Genomic DNA, 14846 nt, shown 5'->3' with positions numbered 1-14846 from the left:
AACTGCCATCAGCCCAGACAGTAATGAATCAGGCCTGTCACTGACTGGCTGGAACCAAAGCTTGGAGCAGCACCAGCTGGTTGTGGAGGGAAGGGGACTTGGAGCGCAGCCAGGGACTGCAGACAAGAGTTAAACACCTGGCAAAGATATCAAAGCCACTGAATGACTGTTTGCTTGTTTACAGGTAAGTTTTAATGCAGTGACAGCCAAAATCAAGTTTACAGAGCTTCCCTCTTAGCCCAGCTAATGTAGCTAATGAGTAGAAGGTTTGAGCACCCCCATCAAATGACATTTGACTTTTTAATGTTAAAGAACTTTACATACAAAACAGTATTTTTCTGTAAATCTTAGTGCACAATTGAACTTATTCGCTGAGTTACTGGGAAAAATACGTTAAATGTGCCGTAACTTACGCAAAAGCCACATTTTATGTTTCAATTTTTTCCCCAATATGTTCAAGTCAGCAAATAAACAGTGATTGTGCTTTAAAACGTGCAGAAGTGTGTTCTCTGAACACTTATTTTCAGCAACACGTCATGTTACCAGGGGTGCCTAAACTTTTGCACACAACTGTATATCCCAACAATTAGCATCCTGCAGACTGCATGGCTAAATAACACCTGTCTCCAAACAAGTGGAGTTGTAACAGAGCCATTCTGGCCTAAAACTATTTTAATTTGATGTCATTAGTTACGTTATGTATTCTGTAAAATTCAGTTTTCACGATTTTGTGTTTTCGTCCATCAGCATCTCTCACTATACTGCATAACACAAATACCGTTTGACTGGCTTGAGAGACGTCTTGAGGATCTTCTTACAGAACAGATTTGGGTGACTATTGACTTCTACTGACTACTGACTTAGTTAGCCTGATAGCTCCAGCTTTATCGCTAAACTAAAGAAGCAAAATTTGGACCCCAAACATGTTTTGGCCCATCGAATACGTCTATGGTCAGTGGAAAACTGTGCAAACTGGATTTTTCACCAAACTGTTCAAGTAGACCTGCTTAGTAGACACTCTGTCATCAATAAACATGGACTAAAGTCTGTTAAACAGCTAAAAACAACAAAGCAGCCATTTTTGAAGCCTGAATTTTGTCGGTACTTTTGTATGTTTTTAACTCCAAAATTACAAAATGTTTTGTTGTAACATTTTTGATCATTTAAACTTGTTATTTATATACTTTCACTCACCTATGGAGAAATGAAGGCCTGTCAGTGGCGTGAACACCGTCTTCAGTGGGGAAAAGGGGCAGGAATTCTGGGAAATGTAGTGCTGAGCAGTCAGTGTTGGCGTTTGCGTTGATTAACTGTCGTCTTTATGGCAGATTTAAAGTAAAAGCCTGGTAGAAGTTGGAGTCCTCGATGACAGACATGCATTCTGGGCAATGTAGTCTCTAGTAGCACTACAGTGCATGTAGTGAAATCCATGTATTAAAATCCTTTTTTATTTCTTTTTTTAAGAAGTACAGTAGACATGCACAGGCATCTGAAATGTTCTTCGTGGACGTCCCGTTGAGTAGCTGTAGTCCTCAACGGCAAAAAAAAGCACAGGGTCTGGGTAGCAGGAGCCACGAGCCAGTGCTCTGGGGAATGTAGTTCTTATGAGTTAAGAATGCATTCTGGGTAGTGTAGTCCTGTGTGCTTGAGAGAGACACTGCAGGCTGTGAGCCTCCTGTAATTCTGCGACCATGGCAACGCACACGACATCAACAAAGAAACGAAAACAAAGGGGCGGGGAGCTATGCTAACGACAGGATGGGCGGAGATCACAGGACAAAAAAAAGGGTGAAAAGGAAAACGAGTTTAAACATGGTGGCGTAAGAGAGTGAGGAGAAGAGCACTAAAATGAGGATGAGTAAAATGATGGGCTGGAACATCTGGGTGAATAAACGACAGGATTAAAAGACGTGCATCAAAGAACAGAAGGGTGCATGGAAAGACAGGGTCGGGGGAAAGAAAGAAACCGTCAGTGACGTCGAACTTCCGAAAGGAATACTTCACACGGAACGTCGAGGCTAGCAGGAGCCAGTCAGCATGATTAGCCTAGTGCTAACTGGGCCCTGCTAACGTCACCCCTAGCGTTTTCACATGATAACACGCTAGCTAACTTTCGTTAATAGTTAGCTAACATTTTAGCATTTAAGCATGCTAGCATAAGTCTCCTTCATCGTTAGCTAGCATTTTAGCGTGCTAGCGTCTTCTGTGAAGTATTCCTTTAAGCTAAAACTTCACAAAGTTTAATCAAGAGATTTCCTTTTACTTTTCCCACAGAAGGACGTGAACCAGGAAGCTTGTTCCTCGTAGTCTTATCAGCTGTACAGGTTACGATGTGACGCACTGAGCTGAACATTTTACAGCACAAAATGCTGCTCAAAAATATGCCTCAATAAAACCCACTTACATTAAACCACACACTCACATAGAAACAAGCACACACACACTTACACACACCGACCAGCCATAACATTCTGACCACCTCCCTGTTTCTACACTCATTGTCCATTTTATCAGCTCCACTTACTGTATAGGTGCACTTTGTAGTTCTACAGTTACAGACTGTAGTCCATCTGTTTCTCTGCATACTTTGTTAGCCCCCTTTTACCCTGTTCTTCAGTGGTCAGGACCCCCATGGACCCTCACAGAGCAGGTACTATTTGGGTGGTGGATCATTCTCAGCACTGCAGTAACACTGATGTGGTGGTGGTGTGTTAGTGTGTGTTGCGCTGGTCTGAGTGGATCAGACACAGCAGTGCTGCTGGAGTTTTTAAACACCTCAGTGTCACTGCTGGACTGAGAATAGTCCACCAATCAAAAATATCCAGCCAACAGCGTCCTGTGGGCAGCGTCCTGTGGGCAGCGTCCTGTGACCACTGATGAAGGACTAGAGGATGACCAACACAATCTGTGCAGCAGCAGATGAGCTATCGTCTCTGACTTTACATCTACAAGGTGGACCGACAAGGTAGGAGTGTCTAATAGAGTGGACAGTGAGTGGACACAGTGTTTAAAAACTCCAGCAGCACTGCTGTGTCTGATCCACTCATACCAGCGCAACACACACTAACACACCACCACCATGTCAGTGTTACTGCAGTGCTGAGAATGATCCACCACCCAAATAGTACCTGCTCTGTGAGGGTCCATGGGGGTCCTGACCACTGAAGAACAGGGTAACAAAGTATGCAGAGAAACAGATGGACTACAGTCTGTAACTGTAGAACTACAAAGTGACCCTATGTGGTCAGTGGAGCTGATAAAATGGACAATGAGTGCAGAAACAAGGAGGTGGTCATAATGTCATGGATGATCCGTTTTTATATCATCGCTGTTGTGACAAAAAATCGTATCTCCAAAAATATTATGGTCAAATTATAGAACATTTATAAATTGACATGATTCAAATGTGTACAGCGGCTCCACATGAATGTAACACGTTACATCAGTAATAATTACTATGTGTTGGTACTTAAGTTACTCACTCAAGTTGAGGAAACATTTCATTTGTGCGGAACCGATGTTCACAACCGAATCATGTAAATTCACCCACTTTTTTCGGTGGGATGGACAGCTAGCGAGAGGCACACGGTGTCCAAAAACGAAAACTGAAACTAAAAAGTGCAGAAACCAGATTTTGTTCTGACAGTGATGATATACAAGAGGCTCGACCGATACGAAAATCCATCCACTGAAATTCAGACTGACTTTAAAGAGCTTTGAAATCCAGCCAACTTAATTATATATGGTCATAAATTAAACTCCCATAGTTTTAGTTAAACAGTGCTTTACTGTCTGCAATCAAATACGACTGTCACCTGTCAAACTTCTTAAACTCAGGTAGACTTATTAAATAGTACAAACCTAAAACAACTAATAACTTCACAATCTTACATCTTAAAAAGGTAAATAACACGAACTGTAACAATACTGAACTCTAAAACAATGAAAAGTACACTGCACTGAGCAAAAGCAAGCAAATAATGAAATAAATAAACACACAAATAAGTAAATAAATAACATTAATTAATGAATCTCACAAATGGCTCACAAAATCTCTCACGAACAAAATCAAACTCTGTCTCGTCTGATACAATCAGTCACAATACTGGGGTAGTTTTAGAGTAATTTCAGTACAACAGCCTACTTTTGAATTTGTGTCTTAGGTGACTAATTCAGTTAAAAGTAACTCATTTTAAAGCTGTTCAAAATGAAATACATCGGAATCAGTACTGGCCGATACTGAAGGTTTCAGTATTAGTATTGGAAAAGAAAAAGATGGTAAAAAAGGCACTGTTTTATGACTAAAAGTGAAAAAAGGCTGAACGTTTTGGCCAAATTTTCAGATTTAATACGACTATAACAAAGTGTCAAAATCCAACACTTTACAAATCATCTGACTGATAACAAAAATGAGAAAACAGTGATTACAAACTGCTTTTCCTTCGCTCTCCTGCGTCCGTCAGCACAGAAGGGTTCAAACAGCTTGAGCTGCAGCGGAACAACAGTGAAAATATCAGCAACTCTTTGACTGTTTCTATGAGGATCATTAGAATCAGGATTTATGATCTCTGTTTATGTGGAGCTTCAAGGGGCAAGATATGAAACCCAAGAACTTCTCCACAGCAGAAAACATCCACAAATGACTAAATACAACTAAAAAATAATGGAATTCACTGATTTGGATGACCAACTGGTTTCTGTTGTCGAGGATGTTGGATTGGGTGGCACATCCTGTTGCTACATACTGTAATCAGTAATATATAAATAATAAAAGTGTACTTTCCCTCTTGTTTTGTAGCTTTTATGTTTAGTATGTTTATTCATGAATAGAAATTAAAAAAAAACAAACTTTCGTCTTGAATGTCAGTTTTGGCCAGGAATTTTTCTTTCAGTGTATGACGAACGGTGCCATCTGTAGGCACGGCTGAATACAAAGGTTTGGGCGCCCCTGGTCAAATGACATGCTGTTGTTGATTGAGTGTTAATAAGTGAACCAATCCTCTACAGAGACACACTTCTGCACATTTTAATGCACGATTATGCTACGTTCATGTTACAAGCCTCGTTGCTCAAATCCATTTTTTTTGCTTAAATCCGATCTCTCTGACAGGATGGTTCACACTCGTTTAGGTAGGTGACTCAAATCTGTCATTAATGTGACGAACAGGTGTCCTGAAATGACCCTAATGAGCTCATTCTACTCAGTAACGTCACGTGAATGAATCACGTTCATCATCAGCAAAAACTAACGAGCAGAACGAGCTTCGCTGAGAAGATAATTAACTCTGATCAGCTCTCAGCTTCATTATTAGAGCGAGACGAAGGAGAAAAAGGTGAGATGTGTTGCTTTTCCACCGTTTACAGGCTTTAACTTCTGTTCGACGCTGTTGCCATGGTAACGCTGAATGATGGCGCACGCGCAGTGGAGAAAAAGCACATGAATTCCGATGTGAGCGTCACATTAAGGTCGCATGACCACGAATCGGATACGTATCCAATCTAGAACCACATATGGTAGTGGCTCAGGTCAGATTATTATTAGGTATTTAAATCTTTTCCCTGTAGAGGACGTGTTAACATCTAAACACACTTCAACAAAACATCAACAAAACATAAAAGATACAGCTCTGAAACCTCAAGACCGGCCAGTTTTATCGTCCCAATTATATATCGGTCGAGCCTCAATGTATACACAGCTGCACACACTCTCACGTTCAGGCTGGACTCACAGACAGCGGCTCCTCGGAGCGTCTCTCCTCCGGCCTGGGCAGCTCCAGCCGGTCTATGAAGCCCTGCAGCTCCTTCCTGAAGGCCTTCATCTGAGCGTTAATGCGGAAGAGCAGCTCGTGCTCCCGGACCCTTCCGGCATCGTCGCCCTCGTCCCTGCGCCCGAACGGGTCTCCGTTAGCCACGAACGTGCGTGCCTCTGCCATGATGGTGCTGGTGTCCGTGATGAGGCGGTCGATGGTGCGTCCCAGCCGCTCCGCCTCCACTCGCACGTCCATCATCTGCTGCCGCTCACGCAAGGAGCGAGGGAGGAAGCGGCTGGAGTCAGAGGAATAGAGCGGCGGACCACGAGGGCTCCGCACCTCCTCTGAATCGCTCTCGCCTCCTACGGGGCCCTCGCGCTTACGGTGAGGAGGGAGGCGCGAGGAGGAGTCGTCATCGCTCCCCCTACGTCCTGCTCTTTCTCCTCCTCCTCCTCCTGCTGCTCCTGCACCTTCGCTTTCGGCGTCGCTGTCCAGGTGAGTTGTGGTCAGTTCGTAGCGCTGCATGTTGGACAGCAGCACACGGTTCTCGTACTGCAGCTGCATTACTTTCCCGCTGAGGTCGTTAATCTGCAAACGCGCCGCCTTCAGCTCCTCCTGCAGCGCCTCCGCCTTTCCACCCTCCGCTACGCCTGCACGACATAACATGATAGACAATAATCAGCTGAATACTTTGTTTCAACATCCATAATGTGGGTTTGAGGTAGTTTTGATCGCATTAAAATGCCATTCGGCTCCTCAATCCAGTAGTTGAATAGTTGCCACTTTGGTTCACTAGATTCGTGCAACGCAACACAATGCAATGCAACGCAATGCTCATTTTGCTCGCTAGACTGGGTCCAGTCTAATGGAGCCAGACATGATGACACAATGTGAATACACATCTGGGGACAGCCTGTTAAACTTTTCGTGCTGGACTACAGCAAAATAAGCCACTAACAAGAATATACCCTCTTCCAGAACCCATCCCCAAATTTCTCTAGTCCATGCTCTTTCAATATCAGGAGAACAGTGGGCCTCATTCACCAACCGTTCGAAATTTCTTCTTCAAGCCCACTTCTGCAGTTTTCACGAAGGTTCTGACGTTCACCAATGTTTGTTCTTTGGGATTTGTTCTTAGGTACAGTCAAAAGCACAAAGGTGAGAACAGTTCTGCGCTGTAAGAACACCTCATGAATCTGACGTAGACTTTTTCTTACGAACTTTCTCAAGACCACACTTAAGTAAAAACTTAGGAAGATATTGGTGAATGAGGCCCAATGACAGCACAAGCTAATTAAGCTGGCGAGCACAATGCTATCCTTATTTAACAGACCTGGTTCTTTGAAAGGGGTAATGTTTATGTTCTCTGAACACTCGACACACATCTACATACTCAACTGGAGATTTTAAAGGACTTTTCAGTACTGATTTCTTACATTACATCCACAGGCTTGTTGCTCATCAGACCGTGTTGATGAGCAGACCATCGCTCCCTACTCTGAGCTCCACCTTCACAAGGCATTGGACTGGTTTAAACATTTCCCACTCAGTTTGTTAACAACCTAAAGAGTCTACAGTCTAACATTACGATACCTTTAGCTTATGTTACAGTTAGTGAGCATTGACCTAATTTTAATTGCTCTTGTGAGAGGCGGTGGGACCCCCCGTGTTGTTATCCTTTTTGTTGAATGGGATGTACCCAGTGCATTCTTTAGTTGCAGAGCTTAAAAGAAGTGTTTAGACAAAAAAATGGTGTGAAGGTCCCACTACGTTAAAACTGCATCCGTTTGGCTCCCAAGTGGCGCAACCGTCTAAGCGTTGGCCCTGTCATCAGGAGATCGCGAGTTCGATCCCTGGTGATGCTACAGCCATCCGTAGCCGGGAGTCCGAGAGAGCACAATTGGCCTCGCTCTCTCCGGGTGGGTGGGATGGCTGCCCTTCTCCCCCCCATCACTCACTCAGCGCGATGCTAGTCAGCACAGGCGTCTGTTAGCTGACGTAACAGATCTGGCGGTTGGCGCTTTCCTCCAAGCGCGTTCAGCTGCCCAATGACGTTGCGTGAGCGGCAGCTCGAAAAGAAGCGGTGGCTTCACAGGTCTCGGAGGAAGCCTGTGTTAGCCTTCACCCTCCTAGCGTTGATAGCATCGTGTGTGATTGGGGGAGTCTTAACTAACTAGCGAGTGGAATTGAAGACGACTAAATTGGGGAAGAAAATCGGGTAAAAATTGAAAACTGCATCCGTTTCTTCGTCCGAGAGATTGGACTTGATGTGAATCGGCTTTAACAGTCCAGTCCTGCCCGCGATCGCGGTATTGCGATCGGCCAGTCGTGCTGAAAGGTGATCTGCGATTGGTATCAGTCCCAAAAACACTGATCGGTCCATCGTTAGCATTTATAATAACATATTGTTGTTCATAACCACACAAACCAACCTGACAGTCGGAAAGCTTAGCTAGCAAACTGTTTTCAGTGTTGCAATTACGGAGAGCAGAAAATCCTGATTCTTATTTGTATTGACGATAAATAATGTTAATCATTAAATCAAAATCACCTTCAGCTTTTTCAAAGTCATGTTCAGCTTTAAAATTGAGCAACAATTATTGAACCTGAACAAAAAGGTAAAAACAGTGATATTTTGATTCATTTTGCTCAGCCCTACCTTCTGCTGCTGAAGCCCCGCCCCCAGAGGCGGAGCTACCGCTGCCGTGTCTCCAGCCCTCCTTGAAGCGGAGTTTGTTCAGCTCTCCCGTCACCCTCCTGTTTTGCTCCTCCACGTCCGCCAGGTTCCTCCGCAGAAGCTCCGCCTCATCCTCCACCAGCTGCAGCTGCTGTCTGAGTTCCGAAAGCTCCGCCCCCTGCTCTCTAGCCCCTCCCCTCTCTGCCCCGGCTGCGCCCTCGGGTGACGACTCCGACCCCCTCAGGTTGTCCAGCTCGGCCCTCAGGCCGCGGTTCTCCACCTCCAGCTCCACGATCTTTCGGCCCAGGATGTTGGCCTCCTCCTCCACCAGGCGGAGGCGGAGCTTCAGCTCGGATTCCCGCGTGGTCGGAGGACCCCCGGCCTCACCTTTAGGGTGGGGGCTGTCCAAGTCGCCATAAAAGGAGCGGTACTTCTGCAGCTCCTGCTCCAGATGGTCCTTCTCCTTGTCGATCTTCGCCATCTTCTTCCTCATGAGCGTCGCCTCCTCTTTGATGAAGGATAACTGGCACTTCAGATCATCGTTGTCCTCCTGAGAGCCGTAATAAAACACACGTTTAGACCATATCAGTAAAAACAACGGCTCATGTTTATCAGGCATCTTTACGTAAGTACACAGGGTCGAAACAGTTATCAGTCATCAATAATATCGAGAATTAATGTCCAGAGTGGGGCAGCAATACTATGTTAGCAGATCAGGCCGTTAGTTTCTGATTGGTCAGCTTCTTGCTCCAAATTCCCGTTCCACCTTAAATGGAAGGAGGAATTCCAGATTCTTATTTAGTAGTTAAGATGTAAACAGAGTGATTCAGAGTGATTTGGTGTGAAATGGTTCAGATGTCTTTACAGTGGTGGTGATGGGAACCAGGGGTCACCATGACAACAACACAAATATAGCCATTTTATTTACTATCCAGAACCAGCAGTGCACCTACACGAGTCTTCTGAGCGTTTATACGGAATGTTGATGATGGAAAACAGTGGAAAATCTGAAAGCTTAAGTTTTCTTCGGGGACTATTTTGCCTCATGACACCCTGCATGTATCCCTCCACCATGAAGGAATTTTAAAAATATGTTTTAGGCCCAAAACTTTCTCAAAACTATCGTAAAACAAAAAAGACATCAGGCAGTGAATTCATAACCGTTTACTGTAGTAACTTTCTGTGAGGGAGCTTTTAGAGGTGGACGTCTGGTTCCTATCACCACCACTGTAAGTTTCTCTAGAACAGAGTGTTTCACACCAAACTACTCTGAATGACTCTGTTTACATCTTAACCACATAATTATGCAGACATATTCTTAAAACAGAGATTTTCATGCACTCAGCCCATAAACTGTGCAGCTGGGCTTGTCAGTCTTGTACAGAACATGCGGGCAGAACGTGTTTAATCTGCGCCTGAAATCTCGGCAGAGACTCAATATAACCAGCGTTGTTAATGGGTGACACAGCTACAGAAATAAAAGGCTATTATTGTTTTTATTGCTGTTATTACTATTACTCACCTCACTGGGGGTCTGGGTGGGCTTTCTTTCACTTTTCTGAGCGTCCTTACTGCCCCTTCTCTTCTGAGACTGCACACAGAGCAGGTACGTATATAACACATACACACAGACAGGTTTATGATCACGTTATCAGAGGTGAAAGACATGAAGTTAGAGAGAGATTTGAATAGAGAGAGAGACATTAGGAAACATAAAGAGAGAGAGAGAGAGAGAAATATAAAGAGAGAGATAGAGAAACATAGAAAGAGAGAGAGAAACATAAAGAGAGAGAGAGACATAGACATACACAAAGAGAGAGAGAGAGTCTGTGTGAGTTAGTACCTCCTTGGTTTTGTCCAGTTCGTTCTGCAGGGCCTGTTTTGTGACCTCCACCTCGATCAGGTTCTGCCTCAGTCTCTCGTTCTCCTCCTCCGTCTTCCTTCGTTTCTCCTCCACGTTCTCCAGTTCATGGTGGAGTCTCACAGACACGTCCTTCGCAACCTTAAACAGAACCATCATCGGGGGTCAAACGGGGGGCTAAAGCAGCCAAAACTGACGCTCCCAGACCCCCTACACAAACAGTAATACACAACACTACCCATCTCCTCTCACTCGCTCTCTCTCTTTATCTCTCTACATATATCACTCGCTCTCTCTCTATCTCTACATATATCACTCTCTCTCTTTATCTCTCTACATATATCACTCGCTCTCTCTCTATCTCTACATATATCACTCGCTCTCTCTATCTCTCTACATATATCACTCACTCTCTCTCTAACTCTACTCTCTACATCTCCTCTCTCACACTCTATCTCTTTCTCTATCTCCAACGACTCTCTCTCTCTCCATCTCCAGTCTCTCTATCTTTCTTTCTCTCCATCTCCAATCTCTCTCGTTCTCTTTCTCTCCATCTCCAGTCTCTCTATCGCTCACTCTTTCTTCCTCTCCATCTCCAGTCTCTCTATCTTTCTTTCTCTCCATCTCCAATCTCTCTATCTTTCTTTCTCTCCAACTGCAGTCTCTCTATCGCTCTCTCTCTCTTTATCTCCATCTCCAGTCTCTCAATCTCTATCTTATTTCTCTTTCTCTCCATCTCCAGTCTCTCTATCTCTCTCTCTATCCCTTTTCTCTCTATCTCTCGATGTATCTCCATCCTCTCGTTCTTCTCTCTTTCCTCTCTCCCTCTTTTCTTTACTTCTGCCCATCCTCTCTCTCTCTCTCTCTCTCTCTCTCTCTCTTTCTCACTCTCTCTCTCCTCCCCATCCACATTCTCTCTTCTCTTTACCTTTGTCTCTCTCTCCATCTCTTTCTTCCCTTTACTTCTGTCTCTCTCACCTTCAGGTCCTGCTCGAGGCTCCTGAGCACGCCCTCGTCCACCTCTCCGGTTTGCGCATAGCGCATGCGCCTGCGCTCGGCTTTGCGCAGTCTGTACTGCAGGATGCGGCAGTTCTTGTTTGCGCGCTCGAGCTCGCGCCGCACCTCCTCCAGCTGGCACGTGTCCTCCTCGAAAAACGAGTCGCGCATCTCGTCCATCTCCGCGCGCATCTCCTCGATCTCCGCCTGCGTTTCAGTCACGAAGCGGATTTTTTTAGTTTACATAACAAAAATACAGCGATATTAATATTAATAAACACACTAATACAGCCATATTAATATTAATAAACACACTAATACAGCCATATTAATATTAATAAACACACAGCGTCAACTTGCCCTCTCATTGGAACTATCCGTACCACCTTAAATGATGCTGCACCATTTAAGGTGGAACGGACAATTCCAATAAGAGGCTAAGTAAACACGGACAGCTCGTGCCTGCATCAGTGTTTAGCCCATGCAAAGCTGAATGCACGCGCCAAACCTTGAGCTCTTCATTCTCCTCCAGCAGTTTGTCCACCTCCTCGCGCAGCAGGGCCTCATCCTGCTGCCGGCTCGCGGAGCTCTGGGCCTCCGCCGCCTCCTCCTGCATCTCGGTACGAAGATCTCTGAGAGCTCGATTCAGCTGTTAATCCCTCCTCCTCGCGCGGATGTGTTTATCCCCCTCTAACCTCCTCGCGCGCTAACACCGTGCAGGCCTTCTTCGTAGCTGCTGCATCCCTCTCAGTAACATCAGGCCCAGCCTCGCTCCTTCCTCGCGCCCACTCTCGCGGACAGACAACCGACAGGAACACACCAGGATCTCCAGCAGCGACCAACGAGTCGGCTCTTTTGAATCGGCCCTTTTCAATGGGCCGTTCGAGCCGATTCACTGAATCACAGAGTCGATTCTCTGATTTTTTTTCTGTGGCATCTATTAAAAGGGAAAATCACTGCTTTTATGCTACATTTCTTCATAATCAAATGGTAAAGATGTGAACAACCCACATCTCTAGCAGCGACCAATGATTCCGCTATTTTGAATCGGTCCTTTTCAAAGGGGCGTTCGAACCGATTCACTGAATCGCGGAGTCGATTCTCTGAGCTATTAAAGGGGAATTTCACTACTTTCTTGCTACATTTCTATATAATTAAATGGTAACAATGTAAACAGAGTCATTCAGAGTGGTTTGGTGTGAAATGATCGGTTCTAGAGAAACTTACAGTCCGAATGATTCACAGTGGTGGTGATAGGAACCAGACGTCCACCTGTAAAAGCTCCCTCACAGAAAGTTATTACAAGTAATGGTTATGAATTCACTGCCTGATTTCTGAGAGATTTTTATGAGATTTGTATATTTTAAGTGGTGGAAGGATACGTGCAGGGCGTCATGAGGCAAAATAGTCCTCAAATAAAACGTATTTTTGAGATTTATCACTATTTTATCTAAAATCCAGAAATTTTACTTTAATTTCATCTAAAAATCTGAGTCTCTACAATCAACTATTTAACACCAGACCACTTGGAATCACTCTGTTACATCTAAAATACTGAATTATGCAGAAATTTAGGTGAAAATGCCCTTCAAGTAACGACTAAAGCTGTGCTAAAACATAAAAAAGTTCTCCCAAGTAAACAAAAACACAAAAATAATTCTAAACAAAAAGCAATTCTAAATGAAAAATAAGTGATAAAGCAGTGCTCTATTAAGTGAACCATGACTGACTAATGGCCATATTCCACTTGTTGCTTTTAGGCATCATATTGTGCTGTTACACTTATGTATCTCTACTTTTTGCGATTTTAAGTTTTCTACTTAAGTCTCTGCCCAGCTGCTCTTTACATTGTGTTAAAACTGTATGATGAATGGACCAATAGAAACACTTCTAAACAACTTAATAAAATCTCAACACAATAAAATCTCTTCACATTCACTTACATTAAAAGTTAAAAAGGGTTTGTCTCCTGTAAAGTTACCGTTTTGGAGGTACTTGCTTCTCTTTAGAAAGGTACAATATTTATTTAAGAAATTATAAAAACAGAAAAATCATTTATATGATAGTAAAGGCTAAAAAAAATACTTTAACCTCTGACAGATGCAAATATTTGCTTAGATGATGAAAACTGCTTTTTTGGGAAATGGTCCAGTGCAGAAACATGTCATCTACAAAGTGCACCATATCAGAAAGAGGTTTAAAAACGCCCGTCATGTGACCCAGTAGAAGGTTTTTATTGGTTTATTCAAACTTTCCTAAATTGTAAACCCTTTCATTTCCATTAAATTTGTACCATACATTGTAAAATTGAGAGAAATGGATTTGTTGCCTTGAGGCAACGATAGAGGGTTAAGGATGTGTGTTGTTTTATTAGCAGCTCTGTGAAGCTCATTGTGAGGGAGTTGACTCCAGTGATGGGAGTGAAGATAGATTAGCATAAGCAGAAGAGTACCAGGCACTGTCTGACCATGAGAGAGAGAGAGAAAGAGAGAGAGAGGGAGAGAGAGATATCAGTGTGAAGTCTGTTCTCTCTGTTATAAACCCGCTCTGTGTCTGGACTGTTTGTGGTCCAGCCTGTTGATATTAACATTGTCTTTTCTCTCTTCGGCCACAACATCACTACAGCGCAACACTGAATAGTCTCTCAGCCTGCAGCAGGAGTCGCAACACAAATGATAAGAGCCATTTTGTCCTTTGGAGCCACAATATTTTATGTCCATTTTACCATTGTGGCTGTAAATATGTCTCAGTATGTGTTAATGTTCTAGTATAGGCTAAAAAATATATAAACAAAAACACAGTCTTACTTTGCTCTGCTTTAAGCTTTAGCTCAGCTGTAGCCGCTTTTCTCACATCTCTGGCAGGAAACTTTACCACTAAATAGAGCAGTTTCTTGTAAAACGTCTCTCAACGTTTGACTTCAGCTTCTCATTCGCCAGTTTCTTGTTTCGAATTTTCCCGTTCCACCTTAAATTGTGCCTGAGGCGCCAGAATGGAACTGCTGCACCATTTAAGGTGGAAATTCAAACGAGAAACTGACTTCAGACTCATGACTCATAATAAGTTAAGTGCTTAATAATGCAGTTAAGTCAATTTGTCTCCAAATTATCCATGCTCGTCTTAAATCTCTCTCTTTGTCTTTTCGTTAGCCACTGGCTAGGCGAGATGTTGTATGTGTTGCTATGGTGACCAGCAGTCTGCGCTGATCTTCAGGGTTAAAGGGTGAATTAGCAGTTCTACATTAACTCCAGAGTTTAAGACCATTTATTGTTAAACTGTGTTGAACGATCAGCAGAGCTTTATTTTACTGTAAAGGAGGATTATTTTATTTTTACCTACAAATCTGAAGCCACAACAGAGTAGTGAAAGAGCTGCACGTGGCTCCGGAGACAGATGTTGGCGACCCCTGGTATAGGCCGGTTGATTATATTTGAAGTAAAGAGAAAATTGTGTATTTTAATTTTTGGGTGAATTATCCCTTTATCATTGTGTGAAGCTTTTATGACATTCGAACCGGAAATGATCCAAAATTACGTGAAATAAAATCTCATCTGATTGATTT

The 14846-nt window shown here is 43.6% G+C and overlaps 1 protein-coding gene across 1 annotated transcript; it reads right to left on the bottom strand.

Annotated features, from left to right (window-relative positions):
- Positions 1-1200: 1200 nt before the first annotated feature.
- LOC118801794 (protein SOGA3-like) lies at positions 1201-12091 on the bottom strand. The gene is made up of 7 exons (XM_036562165.1): positions 11793-12091; positions 11267-11491; positions 10271-10429; positions 9950-10018; positions 8410-8977; positions 5730-6400; positions 1201-1880 (listed from the first exon to the last, which is right to left on the bottom strand). The coding sequence occupies exons 1-7, from the start codon at positions 11898-11900 to the stop codon at positions 1770-1772; spliced, it is 1911 nt and encodes a 636-aa protein (XP_036418058.1). The 5' UTR covers positions 11901-12091; the 3' UTR covers positions 1201-1769.
- Positions 12092-14846: the final 2755 nt, after the last annotated feature.

This window comes from Colossoma macropomum, unplaced genomic scaffold (assembly GCF_904425465.1).
Source record: "Colossoma macropomum unplaced genomic scaffold, Colossoma_macropomum, whole genome shotgun sequence".
Lineage (NCBI taxonomy): Eukaryota > Metazoa > Chordata > Actinopteri > Characiformes > Serrasalmidae > Colossoma > Colossoma macropomum.
Note: the sequence above shows the minus strand (reverse complement) of the source record. Positions and strands in the feature narration are given on the sequence as shown.

Coding starts and splice junctions, on each gene's coding strand:
- LOC118801794 (XM_036562165.1), bottom strand. CDS start 11,900: ATGCAGGAGGAGGCGGCGGAGGCCCAGAGCTCCGCGAGCCGGCAGCAG. Junction 11,492..11,792: donor AGGAGAATGAAGAGCTCAAG/GTTTGGCGCGTG, acceptor ACTGAAACGCAG/GCGGAGATCGAGGAGATGCG. Junction 8,978..9,949: donor CCACCCAGACCCCCAGTGAG/GTGAGTAATAGT, acceptor TACGGCTCTCAG/GAGGACAACGATGATCTGAA.